Consider the following 23,196-nt stretch of genomic DNA (forward strand, 5'->3'; position numbering starts at 1 on the left):
TTTATTCTGATTTTAATTTGAATTCTGATCATTTTCTTATATATTTCTTATAAAATGGCACAAAACGACACGATTTACACAGAAACATTCAATTCCAAAATATGTTTAATTTATTTGAACAAAACATCATATTTCTTGTATAAAATGTGCAAAATGTCAGCAAAGAAAACAAATATAATAAAAGATAAATAAAGTCTTATAATCCTGAAGTGAAGTTGAGTTCAGCCGGAAGATGAGATTGTTCTGGAACGACAGCGACGGGAGACGGACTGAAACACACGGAACAATTTAGACCTGGTTTAGACCTGGTTTAGTCCTGTTTTAATCCTGGTTTAGTCCTGGTTTAGTCCTAGTTTAGTCCTGGTTTAGACCTGTTTTAATCCTGCTTTAGACCTGCTTTAGTCCTGGTTTACCTGGCGATGTAGCCCTCGAAGCCCAGCGCGGTGATGAAGATGTTGATGAGGACGGTGAAGAAGACGAAGACCGTGGCCGTGTTGTTCATTCGGTTCAGTTTGGCGTGTTTTCTCGTGTCGTTCAGGTCGTACTTCACTGACACAAACAACACGTGATCAACACTCTCCCCAGACACTTCCTCCACCCACCTGGAGAGGACAAGGACTCCACCCACCTGGAGAGGACAAGGACTCCACCCACCCGGAGAGGACAAGGACTCCACCCACCTGGAGAGGACAAGGACTCCACCCACCCGGAGAGGACAAGGACTCCACCCACCTGGAGAGAACAAGGACTCCACCCACCTGGAGAGGACAAGGACTCCACCCACCTGGAGAGGACAAGGACTCCACCCACCTGGAGAGGACAAGGACTCCACCCACCCGGAGAGAACAAGGACTCCACCCACCTGGAGAGGACAAGGACTCCACCCACCCGGAGAGAACAAGGACTCCACCCACCTGGAGAGAACAAGGACTCCACCCACCTGGAGAGAACAAGGACTCCACCCACCTGGAGAGGACAAGGACTCCACCCACCCGGAGAGAACAAGGACTCCACCCACCTGGAGAGGACAAGGACTCCACCCACCCGGAGAGGACAAGGACTCCACCCACCTGGAGAGGACAAGGACTCCACCCACCTGGAGAGGACAAGGACTCCACCCACCTGGAGAGGACAAGGACTCCACCCACCGGGAGAGGACAAGGACTCCACCCACCTGGAGAGAACAAGGACTACACCCACCCGGAGAGAACAAGGACTCCACCCACCTGGAGAGGACAAGGACTCCACCCACCTGGAGAGGACAAGGACTCCACCCACCCGGAGAGAACAAGGACTCCACCCACCTGGAGAGAACAAGGACTCCACCCACCTGGAGAGGACAAGGACTCCACCCACCCGGAGAGAACAAGGACTCCACCCACCTGGAGAGAACAAGGACTCCACCCACCTGGAGAGAACTAGGACTCCACCCACCCGGAGAGAACTAGGACTCCACCCACCCGGAGAGAACAAGGACTCCACCCACCTGGAGAGAACAAGGACTCCACCCACCCGGAGAGAACAAGGACTCCACCCACCTGGAGAGAACAAGGACTCCACCCACCTGGAGAGAACAAGGACTCCACCCACCCGGAGAGGACAAGGACTCCACCCACCTGGAGAGAACAAGGACTCCACCCACCCGGAGAGAACAAGGACTCCACCCACCCGGAGAGGACAAGGACTCCACCCACCTGGAGAGAACAAGGACTCCACCCACCCGGAGAGAACAAGGACTCCACCCACCCGGAGAGGACAAGGACTCCACCCACCTGGAGAGAACAAGGACTCCACCCACCCGGAGAGGACAAGGACTCCACCCACCTGGAGAGGACAAGGACTCCACCCACCCGGAGAGAACAAGGACTCCACCCACCCGGAGAGAACAAGGACTCCACCCACCTGGAGAGAACAAGGACTCCACCCACCTGGAGAGAACAAGGACTCCACCCACCCGGAGAGGACAAGGACTCCACCCACCTGGAGAGAACAAGGACTCCACCCACCTGGAGAGGACAAGGACTCCACCCACCCGGAGAGAACAAGGACTCCACCCACCTGGAGAGAACAAGGACTCCACCCACCTGGAGAGAACAAGGACTCCACCCACCTGGAGAGGACAAGGACTCCACCCACCCGGAGAGAACAAGGACTCCACCCACCTGGAGAGGACAAGGACTCCACCCACCCGGAGAGGACAAGGACTCCACCCACCTGGAGAGGACAAGGACTCCACCCACCCGGAGAGGACAAGGACTCCACCCACCTGGAGAGAACAAGGACTCCACCCACCTGGAGAGGACAAGGACTCCACCCACCTGGAGAGGACAAGGACTCCACCCACCTGGAGAGGACAAGGACTCCACCCACCCGGAGAGAACAAGGACTCCACCCACCTGGAGAGAACAAGGACTCCACCCACCTGGAGAGAACAAGGACTCCACCCACCTGGAGAGGACAAGGACTCCACCCACCCGGAGAGGACAAGGACTCCACCCACCTGGAGAGAACAAGGACTCCACCCACCCGGAGAGGACAAGGACTCCACCCACCTGGAGAGGACAAGGACTCCACCCACCCGGAGAGAACAAGGACTCCACCCACCTGGAGAGAACAAGGACTCCACCCACCTGGAGAGAACAAGGACTCCACCCACCTGGAGAGGACAAGGACTCCACCCACCCGGAGAGAACAAGGACTCCACCCACCTGGAGAGAACAAGGACTCCACCCACCTGGAGAGAACAAGGACTCCACCCACCGGAGAGGACAAGGACTCCACCCACCCGGAGAGAACAAGGACTCCACCCACCTGGAGAGGACAAGGACTCCACCCACCCGGAGAGGACAAGGACTCCACCCACCTGGAGAGGACAAGGACTCCACCCACCCGGAGAGGACAAGGACTCCACCCACCTGGAGAGGACAAGGACTCCACCCACCTGGAGAGGACAAGGACTCCACCCACCTGGAGAGAACAAGGACTCCACCCACCCGGAGAGAACAAGGACTCCACCCACCTGGAGAGGACAAGGACTCCACCCACCTGGAGAGGACAAGGACTCCACCCACCCGGAGAGAACAAGGACTCCACCCACCTGGAGAGAACAAGGACTCCACCCACCTGGAGAGGACAAGGACTCCACCCACCCGGAGAGAACAAGGACTCCACCCACCTGGAGAGAACAAGGACTCCACCCACCTGGAGAGAACTAGGACTCCACCCACCCGGAGAGAACTAGGACTCCACCCACCCGGAGAGAACAAGGACTCCACCCACCTGGAGAGAACAAGGACTCCACCCACCCGGAGAGAACAAGGACTCCACCCACCTGGAGAGAACAAGGACTCCACCCACCTGGAGAGAACAAGGACTCCACCCACCCGGAGAGGACAAGGACTCCACCCACCTGGAGAGAACAAGGACTCCACCCACCCGGAGAGAACAAGGACTCCACCCACCCGGAGAGGACAAGGACTCCACCCACCTGGAGAGAACAAGGACTCCACCCACCCGGAGAGAACAAGGACTCCACCCACCCGGAGAGGACAAGGACTCCACCCACCTGGAGAGAACAAGGACTCCACCCACCCGGAGAGGACAAGGACTCCACCCACCTGGAGAGGACAAGGACTCCACCCACCCGGAGAGAACAAGGACTCCACCCACCCGGAGAGAACAAGGACTCCACCCACCTGGAGAGAACAAGGACTCCACCCACCTGGAGAGAACAAGGACTCCACCCACCCGGAGAGGACAAGGACTCCACCCACCTGGAGAGAACAAGGACTCCACCCACCTGGAGAGGACAAGGACTCCACCCACCCGGAGAGAACAAGGACTCCACCCACCTGGAGAGAACAAGGACTCCACCCACCTGGAGAGAACAAGGACTCCACCCACCTGGAGAGGACAAGGACTCCACCCACCCGGAGAGAACAAGGACTCCACCCACCTGGAGAGGACAAGGACTCCACCCACCCGGAGAGGACAAGGACTCCACCCACCTGGAGAGGACAAGGACTCCACCCACCTGGAGAGGACAAGGACTCCACCCACCTGGAGAGAACAAGGACTCCACCCACCTGGAGAGGACAAGGACTCCACCCACCTGGAGAGGACAAGGACTCCACCCACCTGGAGAGGACAAGGACTCCACCCACCCGGAGAGAACAAGGACTCCACCCACCTGGAGAGAACAAGGACTCCACCCACCTGGAGAGAACAAGGACTCCACCCACCTGGAGAGGACAAGGACTCCACCCACCCGGAGAGAACAAGGACTCCACCCACCTGGAGAGAACAAGGACTCCACCCACCTGGAGAGAACAAGGACTCCACCCACCTGGAGAGGACAAGGACTCCACCCACCCGGAGAGAACAAGGACTCCACCCACCTGGAGAGGACAAGGACTCCACCCACCCGGAGAGGACAAGGACTCCACCCACCTGGAGAGGACAAGGACTCCACCCACCTGGAGAGGACAAGGACTCCACCCACCTGGAGAGGACAAGGACTCCACCCACCTGGAGAGGACAAGGACTCCACCCACCTGGAGAGAACAAGGACTCCACCCACCTGGAGAGGACAAGGACTCCACCCACCTGGAGAGGACAAGGACTCCACCCACCCGGAGAGAACAAGGACTCCACCCACCTGGAGAGGACAAGGACTCCACCCACCTGGAGAGAACAAGGACTCCACCCACCCGGAGAGAACAAGGACTCCACCCACCTGGAGAGAACAAGGACTCCACCCACCTGGAGAGGACAAGGACTCCACCCACCCGGAGAGAACAAGGACTCCACCCACCTGGAGAGAACAAGGACTCCACCCACCTGGAGAGAACTAGGACTCCACCCACCCGGAGAGAACTAGGACTCCACCCACCCGGAGAGAACAAGGACTCCACCCACCTGGAGAGAACAAGGACTCCACCCACCCGGAGAGAACAAGGACTCCACCCACCTGGAGAGAACAAGGACTCCACCCACCTGGAGAGAACAAGGACTCCACCCACCCGGAGAGGACAAGGACTCCACCCACCTGGAGAGAACAAGGACTCCACCCACCCGGAGAGAACAAGGACTCCACCCACCCGGAGAGGACAAGGACTCCACCCACCTGGAGAGGACAAGGACTCCACCCACCCGGAGAGAACAAGGACTCCACCCACCCGGAGAGAACAAGGACTCCACCCACCTGGAGAGAACAAGGACTCCACCCACCTGGAGAGAACAAGGACTCCACCCACCCGGAGAGGACAAGGACTCCACCCACCTGGAGAGGACAAGGACCCTTTCTTCGGTCGAGAACCATGTCCTCAGATTTGGAGCTGATTCTCATCCCAGACGCTTCCCCCTCGGCTCAGACGTCCCAGTAGGACACGCCTCAAACACGGGCGTGGTTGTGGGTGTCTTACCGATGAAGACGAGCAGAAGTCCCACGAGCACCTGCAGCGTGATGGAGATGGCGAGGAGGACGATGAGCGGGACGTAGAAGCGATACTGAGGCCCCACGAACAGCACAGTCTTCAGCTGGGACGAGTTGGCCATGAGCAGAGCCACGTCCAGCATGCTCTGCGCCGCGCTCTTCTTCGTGGCGTAGTGGTTCAGGTTCAGGGGCCGGTGGGGTTTCCTGCCCTGGGGCCCCTGCAGAGGACAGAGGCGGAAGTGACGAACTCCTGCGCGTTTTTAAAGCTCACACACTTTTGAAAACGTCAGGGAGCAAAAGAACTCTCTCCAGCGGCGAAAGACGACGGAGCAAATCTGTTCGGGAAGCTAGCTTACTCTGACTCACCTTCAGTCATGTCAGGAGGAGAGTGAGATGTTACGACCACAAAGAGATGATCTAAACCCTGTCTCCCCAGGCCCCGCCCAGGCCCCTCACCTGGGCGGGGCCAGGGGAGGAGCCACAGGTCAACACCAGATGCACCTTCGGCCAATGGTGCCAACCTCCAGTCGAGCTCCGCCCACATAAACTCCGTCTCTCCGACTTTCACGTACCGGACCACCTCGCGGACTCTAAGGTTCAGACTCTAAAGTTCAAACTCTAAGGTTCAGACTCTAAGGTTCAGACTCTAAGGTTCAGACTCTAAACTTCAAACTCTAAGGTTCAGACTCTAAAGTTCAGACTCTAAAGTTCAGACTCTAAGGTTCAGACTCTAAACTTCAAACTCTAAGGTTCAGACTCTAAAGTTCAGACTCTAAAGTTCAGACTCTAAGGTTCAGACTCTAAGGTTCAGACTCTAAACTTCAAACTCTAAGGTTCAGACTCTAAAGTTCAGACTCTAAGGTTCAGACTCTAAAGTTCAGACTCTAAGGTTCAGACTCTAAGGTTCAGACTCTAAACTTCAAACTCTAAGGTTCAGACTCTAAGGTTCAGACTCTAAAGTTCAGACTCTAAGGTTCAGACTCTAAAGTTCAGACTCTAAGGTTCAGACTCTAAAGTTCAGACTCTAAGGTTCAGACTCTAAAGTTCAGACTCTAAGGTTCAGACTCTAAGGTTCAGACTCTAAGGTTCAGACTCTAAACTTCAAACTCTAAGGTTCAGACTCTAAAGTTCAAACTCTAAAGTTCAGACTCTAAGGTTCAGACTCTAAGGTTCAGACTCTAAAGTTCAGACTCTAAGGTTCAGACTCTAAAGTTCAGACTCTAAAGTTCAGACTCTAAGGTTCAGACTCTAAAGTTCAGACTCTAAGGTTCAGACTCTAAAGTTCAGACTCTAAGGTTCAGACTCTAAACTTCAAACTCTAAGGTTCAGACTCTAAAGTTCAGACTCTAAAGTTCAGACTCTAAGGTTCAGACTCTAAGGTTCAGACTCTAAACTTCAAACTCTAAGGTTCAGACTCTAAAGTTCAAACTCTAAAGTTCAGACTCTAAGGTTCAGACTCTAAGGTTCAGACTCTAAGGTTCAGACTCTAAAGTTCAGACTCTAAGGTTCAGACTCTAAAGTTCAGACTCTAAAGTTCAGACTCTAAACTTCAAACTCTAAGGTTCAGACTCTAAGGTTCAGACTCTAAGGTTCAGACTCTAAAGTTCAAACTCTAAGGTTCAGACTCTAAGGTTCAGACTCTAAGGTTCAGACTCTAAGGTTCAGACTCTAAGGTGGTTTCTTCTCTCTCGTGATGATGACTTCACTGTTTATCGGGTGCGTTTGTGCCGTTGCCGTGCCGCGCCCTGTTTTTCCTGTTACAGCCGCACCTGAACACGTGTGCGCTCCTGAACACGTGTGCGCTCCTGAACACGTGTGCGCTCCTGAACACGTGTGCGCTCCTGAACACGTGTGCTCTCCTGAACACGTGTGCGCTCCTGAACACGTGTGCGCTCCTGAACACGTGTGCGCTCCTGAACACGTGTGCTCTCCTGAACACGTGTGCGCTCCTGAACACGTGTGCGCTCCTGAACACGTGTGCGCTCCTGAACACGTGTGCGCTCCTGAACACGTGTGCTCTCCTGAACACGTGTGCGCTCCTGAACACGTGTGCGCTCCTGAACACGTGTGCGCTCCTGAACACGTGTGCTCTCCTGAACACGTGTGCGCTCCTGAACACGTGTGCGCTCCTGAACACGTGTGCTCTCCTGAACACGTGTGCGCTCCTGAACACGTGTGCTCTCCTGAACACGTGTGCTCTCCTGAACACGTGTGCGCTCCTGAACACGTGTGCGCTCCTGAACACGTGTGCGCTCCTGAACACGTGTGCTCTCCTGAACACGTGTGCTCTCCTGAACACGTGTGCGCTCCTGAACACGTGTGCTCTCCTGAACACGTGTGCGCTCCTGAACATGTGTGCTCTCCTGAACACGTGTGCGCTCCTGAACACGTGTGCGCTCCTGAACACGTGTGCGCTCCTGAACACGTGTGCTCTCCTGAACACGTGTGCGCTCCTGAACACGTGTGCGCTCCTGAACACGTGTGCTCTCCTGAACACGTGTGCGCTCCTGAACACGTGTGCGCTCCTGAACACGTGTGCGCTCCTGAACACGTGTGCTCTCCTGAACACGTGTGCGCTCCTGAACACGTGTGCGCTCCTGAACACGTGTGCTCTCCTGAACACGTGTGCTCTCCTGAACACGTGTGCTCTCCTGAACACGCCTGAACACGCGTGTGCGGGCCAATCCTCCGTGCCACGCCCTTCACACGCTCTGACTTTGGACAGAAAAGGTTTCACACTGAAGGAGGTCGAGAGTTTGTGAGGAATCCATCATTGTACATTGTCTCTGAAGAGGGACCAAGCACAGCCCTGTCTGACCCCTCTGTCCAAAGTCAGTGAGTCTGTCAGATGTTCTCCAGATGTTCTCAGGGTCGTGTGCAGATGTTCTCCAGGTGTTCTCCAGATGTTCTCAGATGTTCTCCAGATGTTCTCCAGGTGTTCTCCAGATGTTCTCAGATGTTCTCCAGATGTTCTCCGGGTGTTCTCCAGATGTTCTCCAGGTGTTCTCCAGATGTTCTCCAGGTGTTCTCCGGGTGTTCTCAGATGTTCTCCAGATGTTCTCAGATGTTCTCCAGATGTTCTCCGGGTGTTCTCCAGATGTTCTCCAGGTGTTCTCCAGATGTTCTCCAGGTGTTCTCCAGATGTTCTCAGATGTTCTCCAGATGTTCTCAGATGTTCTCCAGATGTTCTCCAGGTGTTCTCCAGATGTTCTCAGATGTTCTCCAGATGTTCTCCGGGTGTTCTCCAGATGTTCTCCAGGTGTTCTCCAGATGTTCTCCAGGTGTTCTCCGGGTGTTCTCAGATGTTCTCCAGATGTTCTCAGATGTTCTCCAGATGTTCTCCGGGTGTTCTCCAGATGTTCTCCAGGTGTTCCCCAGATGTTCTCAGATGTTCTCCAGATGTTCTCCAGGTGTTCTCCAGATGTTCTCCAGGTGTTCTCCAGATGTTCTCAGATGTTCTCCAGATGTTCTCCGGGTGTTCTCCAGATGTTCTCCAGGTGTTCTCCAGGTGTTCTCCGGGTGTTCTCCAGATGTTCTCCAGATGTTCTCCAGGTGTTCTCCAGATGTTCTCCAGGTGTTCTCCAGATGTTCTCAGATGTTCTCCAGGTGTTCTCCGGGTCGTGTGCAGATGTTCTCCAGGTGTTCTCCAGGTGTTCTCCGGGTGTTCTCCAGATGTTCTCCAGATGTTCTCAGATGTTCTCCAGGTGTTCTCCGGGTCGTGTGCAGATGTTCTCCAGGTCGTGCAGATGTTCTCCAGGTCGTGTGCAGATGTTCTCCGGGTCGTGTGCAGATGTTCTCCAGGTCGTGCAGATGTTCTCCAGGTCATGTGCAGATGTTCTCCAGGTTGTGTGCAGATGTTCTCCAGGTCGTGTGCAGATGTTCTTCAGGTCGTGTGCAGATGTTCTCCAGGTTGTGCAGATGTTCTCCAGGTCGTGCAGATGTTCTCCAGGTCGTGTGCAGATGTTCTTCAGGTCGTGTGCAGATGTTCTCCGGGTCGTGCAGATGTTCTCCAGGTCGTGCAGATGTTCTCCAGGTCGTGTGCAGATGTTCTCCAGGTTGTGCAGATGTTCTCCAGGTCGTGCAGATGTTCTCCAGGTCGTGTGCAGATGTTCTCCAGGTTGTGCAGATGTTCTCCAGGTCGTGTGCAGATGTTCTTCAGGTTGTGCAGATGTTCTCCAGGTCGTGAAGATGTTCTCCAGGTCGTGCAGATGTTCTCCAGGTTGTGTGCAGATGTTCTCCGGGTCGTGCAGATGTTCTCCAGGTCGTGCAGATGTTCTTCAGGTCGTGCAGATGTTCTCCGGGTGTGCAGATGTTCTCCAGGTCGTGCAGATGTTCTCCAGGTCGTGCAGATGTTCTCCGGGTCGTGCAGATGTTCTCCAGGTCGTGCAGATGTTCTCCAGGTCGTGTGCAGATGTTCTCCAGGTCGTGCAGATGTTCTCCGGGTCGTGCAGATGTTCTCCAGGTCGTGTGCACATGTTTTCCAGGTCGTGTGCAGATGTTTTCCAGGTCGTGTGCAGATGTTCTCCGGGTCGTGTGCAGATGTTCTCCAGGTCGTGCAGATGTTCTCCAGGTCATGTGCAGATGTTCTCCAGGTCATGTGCAGATGTTCTCCAGGTCGTGCAGATGTTCTCCAGGTCATGTGCAGATGTTCTCCAGGTCGTGTGCAGATGTTCTTCAGGTCGTGTGCAGATGTTCTCCAGGTCGTGCAGATGTTCTCCAGGTCGTGCAGATGTTCTCCGGGTCGTGCAGATGTTCTCCAGGTCGTGTGCACATGTTTTCCAGGTCGTGTGCAGATGTTTTCCAGGTCGTGTGCAGATGTTCTCCGGGTCGTGTGCAGATGTTCTCCAGGTCGTGCAGATGTTCTCCAGGTCATGTGCAGATGTTCTCCAGGTCGTGCAGATGTTCTCCAGGTCATGTGCAGATGTTCTCCAGGTCGTGTGCAGATGTTCTTCAGGTCGTGTGCAGATGTTCTCCAGGTCGTGCAGATGTTCTCCAGGTCGTGCAGATGTTCTTCAGGTCGTGCAGATGTTCTCCAGGTCGTGCAGATGTTCTCCAGGTCGTGCAGATGTTCTTCAGGTCGTGTGCAGATGTTCTCCAGGTCGTGTGCAGATGTTCTCCAGGTCGTGCAGATGTTCTCCAGGTCGTGCAGATGTTCTTCAGGTCGTGCAGATGTTCTCCGGGTCGTGCAGATGTTCTCCAGGTCGTGCAGATGTTCTCCAGGTCGTGTGCAGATGTTCTCCAGGTCGTGCAGATGTTCTCCAGGTCGTGCAGATGTTCTCCAGGTCGTGTGCAGATGTTCTCCGGGTCGTGCAGATGTTCTCCAGGTCGTGTGCAGATGTTCTCCAGGTCGTGCAGATGTTCTTCAGGTCGTGTGCAGATGTTCTCCAGGTCGTGCAGATGTTCTCCAGGTCGTGCAGATGTTCTCCGGGTCGTGCAGATGTTCTCCGGGTCGTGCAGATGTTCTCCGGGTCGTGCAGATGTTCTCCGGGTCGTGCAGATGTTCTCCAGGTCGTGTGCAGATGTTCTCCGGGTTGTGCAGATGTTCTTCAGGTCGTGTGCAGATGTTCTTCAGGTCGTGCATATGTTCTCCAGGTCGTGTGCAGATGTTCTCCGGGTCGTGCAGATGTTCTCCAGGTCGTGCAGATGTTCTCCAGGTCGTGTGCAGATGTTCTCCAGGTCGTGCAGATGTTCTCCGGGTCGTGCAGATGTTCTCCAGGTCGTGCAGATGTTCTCCAGGTCGTGTGCAGATGTTCTTCAGGTCGTGCATATGTTCTCCAGGTCGTGTGCAGATGTTCTCCGGGTCGTGCAGATGTTCTCCAGGTCGTGCAGATGTTCTCCAGGTCGTGCATATGTTCTCCAGGTCGTGCAGATGTTCTCCGGGTCGTGCAGATGTTCTCCAGGTCGTGCAGATGTTCTCCAGGTTGTGTGCAGATGTTCTCCAGGTCACCCTGAACCTTTAAACGTTTTATTATTTAAACACGATTAAAATTGAACATGTAAATACTTCTGCTGGACACAGTGGTCCGTTGTGCCGTGTCCGAGCGCAGCAGCAGAGGAAGTGTCTGGGGAGAGGGTCAGAACACTCACTGGTCAGATGGTCAGTCAGCACTAAACCTTCTGTGAAGTCCAGAAGAGCCTGGCACTGACCCACTGACCAAGAGCCCGTTCTAATACTAAAAGCTTTGGTCGTTTGCAGATAGCGTGTTGATATGGGACAGAATCAACCTAACGCCGGTCACCATGGCAACGACACATAAACATCAACCTAACGCCGGTCACCATGGCAACGACACATAAACATCAACCTAACGCCGGTCACCATGGCAACGACACATAAACATCAGCCTAATGCCGGTCACCATGGCAACGACACATAAACATCAGCCCAACGCCGGTCACCATGGCAACGACACATAAACATCAGCCCAATGCCGGTCACCATGGCAACGACACATAAACATCAGCCCAATGCCGGTCACCATGGCAACGACACATAAACATCAGCCCAACGCCGGTCACCATGGCAACGACACATAAACATCAGCCCAACGCCGGTCACCATGGCAACGACACATAAACATCAGCCCAACGCCGGTCACCATGGCAACGACACATAAACATCAGCCCAACGCCGGTCACCATGGCAACGACACATAAACATCAACCTAACGCCGGTCACCATGGCAACGACACATAAACATCAGCCCAACGCCGGTCACCATGGCAACGACACATAAACATCAGCCCAACGCCGGTCACCATGGCAACGACACATAAACATCAGCCCAACGCCGGTCACCATGGCAACGACACAAACATCAACCTAACGCCGGTCACCATGGCAACGACACATAAACATCAACCTAACGCCGGTCACCATGGCAACGACACATAAACATCAGCCTAACGCCGGTCACCATGGCAACGACACATAAACATCAGCCCAACGCCGGTCACCATGGCAACGACACATAAACATCAGCCCAACGCCGGTCACCATGGCAACGACACATAAACATCAGCCCAACGCCGGTCACCATGGCAACGACACATAAACATCAGCCCAACGCCGGTCACCATGGCAACAACACATAAACATCAACCTAACGCCGGTCACCATGGCAACGACACATAAACATCAACCTAACGCCGGTCACCATGGCAACGACACATAAACATCAACCTAACGCCGGTCACCATGGCAACGACACATAAACATCAGCCTAACGCCGGTCACCATGGCAACGACACATAAACATCAGCCTAACGCCGGTCACCATGGCAACGACACATAAACATCAGCCCAACGCCGGTCACCATGGCAACGACACATAAACATCAGCCCAATGCCGGTCACCATGGCAACGACACATAAACATCAACCTAACGCCGGTCACCATGGCAACGACACATAAACATCAGCCTAACGCCGGTCACCATGGCAACGACACATAAACATCAGCCCAACGCCGGTCACCATGGCAACGACACATAAACATCAGCCTAACGCCGGTCACCATGGCAACGACACATAAACATCAGCCCAACGCCGGTCACCATGGCAACGACACATAAACATCAACCTAACGCCGGTCACCATGGCAACAACACATAAACATCAACCTAACGCCGGTCACCATGGCAACGACACATAAACATCAACCTAACGCCGGTCACCATGGCAACGACACATAAACATCAGCCTAACGCCGGTCACCATGGCAACGACACATAAACATCAGCCCAACGCCGGTCACCATGGCAACGACACATAAACATCAGCCCAATGCCGGTCACCATGGCAACGACACATAAACATCAACCTAACGCCGGTCACCATGGCAACGACACATAAACATCAGCCTAACGCCGGTCACCATGGCAACGACACATAAACATCAGCCCAACGCCGGTCACCATGGCAACGACACATAAACATCAGCCTAACGCCGGTCACCATGGCAACGACACATAAACATCAGCCCAACGCCGGTCACCATGGCAACGACACATAAACATCAACCTAACGCCGGTCACCATGGCAACAACACATAAACATCAACCTAACGCCGGTCACCATGGCAACGACACATAAACATCAACCTAACGCCGGTCACCATGGCAACGACACATAAACATCAGCCTAACGCCGGTCACCATGGCAATGACACATAAACATCAACCTAACGCCGGTCACCATGGCAACGACACATAAACATCAGCCCAACGCCGGTCACCATGGCAACGACACATAAACATCAGCCCAATGCCGGTCACCATGGCAACGACACATAAACATCAGCCCAACGCCGGTCACCATGGCAACGACACATAAACATCAGCCCAACGCCGGTCACCATGGCAACGACACATAAACATCAGCCCAACGCCGGTCACCATGGCAACGACACATAAACATCAGCCCAACGCCGGTCACCATGGCAACGACACATAAACATCAACCTAACGCCGGTCACCATGGCAACGACACATAAACATCAGCCCAACGCCGGTCACCATGGCAACGACACATAAACATCAACCTAACGCCGGTCACCATGGCAACGACACATAAACATCAACCTAACGCCGGTCACCATGGCAACGACACATAAACATCAGCCTAACGCCGGTCACCATGGCAACGACACATAAACATCAGCCCAACGCCGGTCACCATGGCAACGACACATAAACATCAGCCCAACGCCGGTCACCATGGCAACGACACATAAACATCAACCTAACGCCGGTCACCATGGCAACGACACATAAACATCAACCTAACGCCGGTCACCATGGCAACGACACATAAACATCAACCTAACGCCGGTCACCATGGCAACGACACATAAACATCAGCCTAACGCCGGTCACCATGGCAACGACACATAAACATCAGCCTAACGCCGGTCACCATGGCAACGACACATAAACATCAGCCCAACGCCGGTCACCATGGCAACGACACATAAACATCAGCCCAATGCCGGTCACCATGGCAACGACACATAAACATCAACCTAACGCCGGTCACCATGGCAACGACACATAAACATCAGCCTAACGCCGGTCACCATGGCAACGACACATAAACATCAGCCCAACGCCGGTCACCATGGCAACGACACATAAACATCAGCCTAACGCCGGTCACCATGGCAACGACACATAAACATCAGCCCAACGCCGGTCACCATGGCAACGACACATAAACATCAACCTAACGCCGGTCACCATGGCAACGACACATAAACATCAACCTAACGCCGGTCACCATGGCAACGACACATAAACATCAACCTAACGCCGGTCACCATGGCAACGACACATAAACATCAGCCTAACGCCGGTCACCATGGCAATGACACATAAACATCAGCCTAACGCCGGTCACCATGGCAACGACACATAAACATCAGCCCAACGCCGGTCACCATGGCAACGACACATAAACATCAGCCCAATGCCGGTCACCATGGCAACGACACATAAACATCAGCCCAACGCCGGTCACCATGGCAACGACACATAAACATCAGCCCAACGCCGGTCACCATGGCAACAACACATAAACATCAACCTAACGCCGGTCACCATGGCAACGACACATAAACATCAACCTAACGCCGGTCACCATGGCAACGACACATAAACATCAACCTAACGCCGGTCACCATGGCAACGACACATAAACATCAGCCTAATGCCGGTCACCATGGCAACGACACATAAACATCAGCCCAACGCCGGTCACCATGGCAACGACACATAAACATCAACCTAACGCCGGTCACCATGGCAACGACACATAAACATCAGCCCAACGCCGGTCACCATGGCAACGACACATAAACATCAGCCCAATGCCGGTCACCATGGCAACGACACATAAACATCAACCTAACGCCGGTCACCATGGCAACGACACATAAACATCAACCTAACGCCGGTCACCATGGCAACGACACATAAACATCAACCTAACGCCGGTCACCATGGCAACGACACATAAACATCAGCCCAACGCCGGTCACCATGGCAACGACACATAAACATCAGCCCAACGCCGGTCACCATGGCAACGACACATAAACATCAGCCCAACGCCGGTCACCATGGCAACGACACATAAACATCAACCTAACGCCGGTCACCATGGCAACGACACATAAACATCAACCTAACGCCGGTCACCATGGCAACGACACATAAACATCAACCTAACGCCGGTCACCATGGCAACGACACATAAACATCAGCCTAATGCCGGTCACCATGGCAACGACACATAAACATCAGCCCAACGCCGGTCACCATGGCAACGACACATAAACATCAACCTAACGCCGGTCACCATGGCAACGACACATAAACATCAGCCCAACGCCGGTCACCATGGCAACGACACATAAACATCAGCCCAATGCCGGTCACCATGGCAACGACACATAAACATCAACCTAACGCCGGTCACCATGGCAACGACACATAAACATCAACCTAACGCCGGTCACCATGGCAACGACACATAAACATCAACCTAACGCCGGTCACCATGGCAACGACACATAAACATCAGCCCAACGCCGGTCACCATGGCAACGACACATAAACATCAGCCCAATGCCGGTCACCATGGCAACGACACATAAACATCAACCTAACGCCGGTCACCATGGCAACGACACATAAACATCAGCCTAACGCCGGTCACCATGGCAACGACACATAAACATCAGCCTAATGCCGGTCACCATGGCAACGACACATAAACATCAGCCCAATGCCGGTCACCATGGCAACGACACATAAACATCAGCCCAACGCCGGTCACCATGGCAACGACACATAAACATCATGTATTTGATGATTTGTAAGAGAGAAAAGACTTTTATTGTTGTAAGACTCTGAAACAGGAAGTGAGCATAAGATCCGGATCTAAATGTCATAAACTTCACCATCGTCACTTTTGCTGATGACACTTTGTTTCTTTTGTTTCTTTTGTTCTTGAATGTTCTAAATTCCTCAGAGTTTTGTTTGACTTTTCACTCGAGCGTCAGATCCAGAGCCTCAAAGTTCTGGAAGAGAAACTAATAAAGCTCAAACTCACAGTTTGTTCTCCAAAAGAACCAAATGTCTTTATGTCTTTTAATAAGACAAAATAAAATAGATGTAAATAAGGTGTGTCTAAAGCAGGACTAAACCAGGTCTAAAGCAGGACTAAACCAGGCCTAAAGCAGGACTAAACCAGGACTAAACCAGGCCTAAAGCAGGACTAAACCAGGACTAAAGCAGGACTAAACCAGGACTAAACCAGGTCTAAAGCAGGACTAAACCAGGTCTAAAGCAGGACTAAACCAGGTCTAAACCAGGTCTAAACCAGGACTAAACCAGGTCTAAACCAGGACTAAACCAGGTCTAAACCAGGTCTAAAGCAGGACTAAACCAGGCCTAAAGCAGGACTGAACCAGGTCTAAACCAGGACTAAACCAGGACTAAACCAGGTCTAAAGCAGGACTAAACCAGGTCTAAAGCAGGACTAAACCAGGACTAAACCAGGTCTAAAGCAGGACTAAACCAGGCCTAAAGCAGGACTAAACCAGGACTAAAGCAGGACTAAACCAGGACTAAACCAGGTCTAAAGCAGGACTAAACCAGGTCTAAAGCAGGACTAAACCAGGACTAAACCAGGTCTAAAGCAGGACTAAACCAGGTCTAAAGCAGGACTAAACCAGGCCTAAAGCAAGACTAAACCAGGACTAAAGCAGGACTAAACCAGGACTAAACCAGGTCTAAAGCAGGACTAAACCAGGTCTAAAGCAGGACTAAACCAGGACTAAACCAGGTCTAAAGCAGGACTAAACCAGGTCTAAAGCAGGACTAAACCAGGTCTAAACCAGGTCTAAACCAGGACTAAACCAGGTCTAAACCAGGACTAAACCAGGTCTAAACCAGGTCTAAAGCAGGACTAAACCAGGCCTAAAGCAGGACTAAACCAGGACTAAACCAGTTCTAAAGCAGGACTAAACCAGGTCTAAAGCAGGACTAAACCAGGTCTAAACCAGGTCTAAACCAGGACTAAACCAGGTCTAAACCAGGACTAAACCAGGTCTAAACCAGGTCTAAACCAGGACTAAACCAGGTCTAAACCAGGACTAAACCAGGTCTAAACCAGGTCTAAAGCAGGACTAAACCAGGCCTAAAGCAGGACTAAACCAGGACTAAACCAGGCCTAAAGCAGGACTAAACCAGGTCTAAAGCAGGACTAAACCAGGCCTAAAGCAGGACTAAACCAGGACTAAACCAGGCCTAAAGCAGGACTAAACCAGGACTAAACCAGGTCTAAACCAGGACTAAACCAGGTCTAAACCAGGACTAAACCAGGTCTAAACCAGGTCTAAACCAGGACTAAACCAGGTCTAAACCAGGTCTAAACCAGGACTAAACCAGGTCTAAACCAGGACTAAACCAGGTCTAAACCAGGTCTAAAGCAGGACTAAACCAGGTCTAAACTAGGACTAAACCAGGACTAAACCAGGTCTAAACCAGGTCTAAACCAGGACTAAACCAGGTCTAAACTAGGACTAAACCAGGACTAAACCAGGTCTAAACCAGGTCTAAACCAGGTCTAAACCAGGACTAAACCAGATCTAAACCAGGTCTAAACCAGGTCTAAACCAGGTCTAAAACAGGACTAAATCAGGACTAAACCAGGTCTAAAGCAGGACTAAACCAGGTCTAAACCAGGTCTAAAGCAGGACTAAACCAGGTCTAAAGCAGGACTAAACCAGGTCTAAACCAGGTCTAAAGCAGGACTAAACCAGGTCTAAACCAGGACTAAACCAGGACTAAAGCAGGACTAAACCAGGTCCAAACCAGGACTAAACCAGGACTAAACCAGATCTAAACCAGGTCTAAACCAGGTCTAAACCAGGTCCAAACAAGGTCCAAACCAGGTCTAAACTAGGACTAAATCAGGACTAAACCAGGTCTAAACCAGGTCTAAAGCAGGACTAAACCAGGTCTAAACCAGGCCTAAACCAGGTCTAAACCAGGCCTAAACCTGCTCTAAACCAGGACTAAACCAGGTCTAAACCAGGTCCAAACCAGGACTAAACCAGGACTAAACCAGGACTAAACCAGGTCTAAACCAGGTCTAAAGCAGGACTAAACCAGGTCTAAAGCAGGACTAAAACAGGTCTAAACCAGGTCTAAAGCAGGACTAAACCAGGTCTAAACCAGGACTAAACCAGGTCTAAACCAGGTCCAAACCAGGACTAAACCAGGACTAAACCAGGACTAAACCAGGTCTAAACCAGGTCTAAAGCAGGACTAAACCAGGTCTAAAGCAGGACTAAACCAGGTCTAAACCAGGTCTAAAGCAGGACTAAACCAGGTCTAAACCAGGACTAAACCAGGTCTAAACCAGGTCTAAACCAGGTCTAAAGCAGGACTAAACCAGGTCTAAACCAGGTCTAAACCAGGTCTAAACCAGGTCTAAACCAGGTCTAAACCAGGACTAAACCAGATCTAAACCAGGTCTAAACCAGGTCTAAAGCAGGACTAAACCAGGTCTAAACCAGGTCTAAAGCAGGACTAAACCAGGTCTAAAGCAGGACTAAACCAGGTCTAAACCAGGTCTAAAGCAGGACTAAACCAGGTCTAAACCAGGTCTAAACCAGGTCTAAACCAGGTCTAAACCAGGACTAAACCAGGTCTAAACCAGGACTAAACCAGGTCTAAACCAGGTCTAAACCAGGTCTAAAGCAGGACTAAACCAGGTCTAAACCAGGTCTAAAGCAGGACTAAACCAGGTCTAAAGCAGGACTAAACCAGGTCTAAACCAGGTCTAAAGCAGGACTAAACCAGGTCTAAACCAGGACTAAAGCAGGACTAAACCAGGTCCAAACCAGGACTAAACCAGGACTAAACCAGATCTAAACCAGGTCTAAACCAGGTCTAAACCAGGTCTAAACCAGGTCTAAAGCAGGACTAAATCAGGACTAAACCAGGTCTAAACCAGGTCTAAATCAGGACTAAACCAGGTCTAAACCAGGTCTAAAGCAGGACTAAACCAGGACTAAACCACGTCTAAACCTGCTCTAAACCAGGTCTAAACCAGGTCTAAACCAGGTCCAAACCAGGACTAAACCAGGACTAAACCAGGACTAAACCAGGTCTAAACCAGGTCTAAAGCAGGACTAAACCAGGTCTAAAGCAGGACTAAACCAGGTCTAAACCAGGTCTAAAGCAGGACTAAACCAGGTCTAAACCAGGACTAAACCAGGTCTAAACCAGGTCTAAAGCAGGACTAAACCAGGTCTAAACCAGGTCTAAACCAGGTCTAAAGCAGGACTAAACCAGGTCTAAAGCAGGACTAAACCAGGTCTAAACCAGGTCTAAAGCAGGACTAAACCAGGTCTAAACCAGGACTAAAGCAGGACTAAACCAGGTCTAAACCAGGTCTAAACCAGGTCTAAAGCAGGACTAAACCAGGTCTAAACCAGGTCTAAACCAGGACTAAACCAGGACTAAACCAGGTCTAAACCAGGTCCAAAGCAGGACTAAACCAGGTCTAAACCAGGTCTAAAGCAGGACTAAACCAGGTCTAAACTAGGACTAAACCAGGACTAAACCAGGTCTAAACCAGGTCTAAACCAGGACTAAACCAGGTCTAAACCAGGACTAAACCAGATCTAAACCAGGTCTAAACCAGGTCCAAACAAGGTCCAAACCAGGTCTAATCCAGGTCTAAACCAGGACTAAACCAGGTCTAAACCAGGTCTAAACTAGGACTAAACCAGGTCTAAACCAGGTCTAAACCAGGTCTAAACCAGGACTAAATCAGGACTAAACCAGGTCTAAACCAGGTCTAAACCAGGTCCAAACCAGGACTAAACCAGGACTAAACTAGGTCTAAACCAGGACTAAACCAGGACTAAACCAGGACTAAACCAGGTCTAAACCAGGTCCAAACCAGGACTAAACCAGGACTAAACTAGGTCTAAACCAGGACTAAACCAGGACTAAACTAGGTCTAAACCAGGACTAAACCAGGACTAAACCAGGACTAAAGCAGGTCTAAACCAGGTCTAAACCAGGACTAAACCAGGACTAAAGCAGGACTAAATCAGAACTAAACCAGGTCTAAACCAGGTCTCAACCAGGACTAAACCAGGTCTAAACTAGGACTAAACCAGGTCTAAACTAGGACTAAAGCAGGTCTAAACCAGGTCTAAACCCGGTCTAAACCAGGACTAAACCAGGTCTAAACCAGGTCTAAACCAGGACTAAACCAGGTCTAAACCAGGTCCAAACCAGGACTAAACCAGGACTAAACTAGGTCTAAACCAGGTCTAAACCAGGACTAAACTAGGTCTAAACCAGGACTAAACTAGGACTAAACCAGGTCTAAACCAGGTCTAAACCAGGTCCAAACCAGGATTAAATCAGGACTAAACTAGGTCTAAACCAGGTCTAAACCAGGTCCAAACAAGGTCCAAACCAGGTCTAAACTAGGACTAAAGCAGGTCTAAACCAGGTCTAAACTAGGACTAAAGCAGGTCTAAACCAGGTCTAAACCAGGACTAAACCAGGTCTAAACCAGGTCTAAACCAGGTCTAAACCAGGTCTAAACCAGGACTAAACCAGGACTAAACCAGGTCTAAACCAGGTCTAAACCAGGACTAAACCAGGTCTAAACTAGGACTAAACCAGGTCTAAACTAGGACTAAACCAGGTCTAAACCAGGTCTAAACCAGGTCCAAATAAGGTCCAAACCAGGACTAAACCAGGACTAAACCAGGTCTAAACCAGGTCTAAACCCGGTCTAAACCAGGACTAAACCAGGTTTAAACCAGGTCTAAACTAGGACTAAACCAGGTCTAAAGCAGGACTAAAGCAGGTCTAAACCAGGTCTAAAGCAGGACTAAAGCAGGTCTAAACCAGGACTAAACCAGGACTAAAGCAGGACTAAAGCAGGACTAAAGCAGGACTAAAGCAGGTCTAAAGCAGGACTAAAGCAGGTCTAAAGCAGGACTAAAGCAGGACTAAAGCTGGACTAAAGCAGGTCTAAAGCAGGACTAAAGCAGGACTAAAGCAGGACTAAAGCTGGACTAAACCAGGACTAAAGCAGGACTAAAGCAGGACTAAAGCAGGTCTAAAGCAGGTCTAAAGCAGGACTAAAGCAGGACTAAACCAGGACTAAACCAGGACTAAAGCAGGACTAAACCAGGACTAAACCAGGACTAAAGCAGGACTAAAGCAGGTCTAAAGCAGGACTAAAGCAGGACTAAAGCAGGACTAAAGCAGGACTAAAGCAGGACTAAAGCAGTACTAAAGCAGGTCTAAAGCAGGACTAAAACAGGACTAAAGCAGGACTAAAGCAGGTCTAAAGCAGGTCTAAAGCAGGTCTAAAGCAGGTCTAAAGCAGGACTAAAGCAGGACTAAAGCAGGACTAAAGCAGGACTAAAGCAGGACTAAAGCAGGTCTAAAGCAGGTCTAAAGCAGGACTAAAGCAGGACTAAACCAGGACTAAACCAGGACTAAAGCAGGACTAAACCAGGACTAAACCAGGACTAAAGCAGGACTAAAGCAGGTCTAAAGCAGGACTAAAGCAGGACTAAAGCAGGACTAAAGCAGGACTAAAGCAGGACTAAAGCAGGACTAAAGCAGGTCTAAACCAGGTCTAAAGCAGGTCTAAACCAGGACTAAAGCAGGTCTAAACCAGGTCTAAAGCAGGACTAAACCAGGACTAAAGTGGGTCCAAACCAGGACTAAACTGTTGTTAGATCTTCAGGGACAGTCACACCTCAGTTGAAGTCTTAAACCTCTCTTTTCTTTGCTGATCAAACTGACCTCCAGATGGTCCATCTTCAGGACGACGTCTTCTCCTCCGCTCATGGTCCAAGAGCGAGAGAGTGTGACAAGTGAAAAGTCACAAAACGAGACGCTCTGGTTTCATCCTGGCCACGCCCACCAAGGAGACGACCTCGTTTCCTCTTCCTCTGGAGCAAAAGGAACAGAGTGGTTTCCTCTGGACTCTGGTCAGTCTGAGGTCGGCTCCTGAGTCTCCTGGACTCTGAGGAGGAGGAGCCAGGGAACTCCTCCTCTGAGCATGGAGGAGCAGCAGCTCTACTCCGAGCTCCTCTCGTGTGACTGAGCTCCTCCCCCTATCTCAAAGGAACTAAACCAGGACTAAAGCAGGTCTAAAGCAGGTCTAAAGCAAGACTAAAGCGGGACTAAAACAGGTCTAAAGCAGGTCTAAAACAGGACTAAAGCAGGACTAAAGCAGGTCTAAAGCAGGTCTAAAACAGGACTAAAGCAGGACTAAAGCAGGTCTAAAGCAGGACTAAAGCAGGACTAAAGCTGGACTAAAGCAGGACTAAAGCATTTCTAAAGCAGGACTAAAGCAGGACTAAACCAGGACTAAACCAGGACTAAAGCAGGACTAAACCAGGACTAAACCAGGACTAAAGCAGGACTAAAGCTGGACTAAAGCAGGTCTAAAGCAGGACTAAAGCAGGACTAAAGCAGGACTAAAGCAGGACTAAAGCAGGACTAAAGCAGGTCTAAACCAGGACTAAACCAGGACTAAAGCAGGACTAAAGCAGGACTAAAGCAGGTCTAAAGCAGGTCTAAAGCAGGACTAAAGCAGGACTAAACCAGGACTAAACCAGGACTAAAGCAGGACTAAACCAGGACTAAACCAGGACTAAAGCAGGACTAAAGCAGGTCTAAAGCAGGACTAAAGCAGGACT

The 23,196-nt window shown here is 51.4% G+C and overlaps 1 protein-coding gene across 1 annotated transcript; it reads right to left on the reverse strand.

The window, feature by feature from the left end:
- Positions 1-142: 142 nt before the first annotated feature.
- On the reverse strand, positions 143-22,379 carry LOC140362504 (ninjurin-1). Its single transcript, XM_072448594.1, has 4 exons — positions 22,295-22,379; positions 5,424-5,652; positions 414-549; positions 143-269 (listed from the first exon to the last, which is right to left on the reverse strand). The coding sequence occupies exons 1-4, from the start codon at positions 22,337-22,339 to the stop codon at positions 197-199; spliced, it is 483 nt and encodes a 160-aa protein (XP_072304695.1). The 5' UTR covers positions 22,340-22,379; the 3' UTR covers positions 143-196.
- Between the last annotated feature and the right edge of the window lie 817 nt (positions 22,380-23,196).

Source organism: Eucyclogobius newberryi, unplaced genomic scaffold, assembly GCF_026437365.1.
Source record: "Eucyclogobius newberryi isolate DKJ021-1_F unplaced genomic scaffold, fEucNew1.0.hap1 SCAF_17, whole genome shotgun sequence".
Lineage (NCBI taxonomy): Eukaryota > Metazoa > Chordata > Actinopteri > Gobiiformes > Gobiidae > Eucyclogobius > Eucyclogobius newberryi.

Coding starts and splice junctions, on each gene's coding strand:
- LOC140362504 (XM_072448594.1), bottom strand. CDS start 22,339: ATGAGCGGAGGAGAAGACGTCGTCCTGAAGATGGACCATCTGGAG. Junction 5,653..22,294: donor TGAAGATGGACCATCTGGAG/GTCAGTTTGATC, acceptor TGTCCTCTGCAG/GGGCCCCAGGGCAGGAAACC. Junction 550..5,423: donor ACTTCTGCTCGTCTTCATCG/GTAAGACACCCA, acceptor TGTTTGTGTCAG/TGAAGTACGACCTGAACGAC.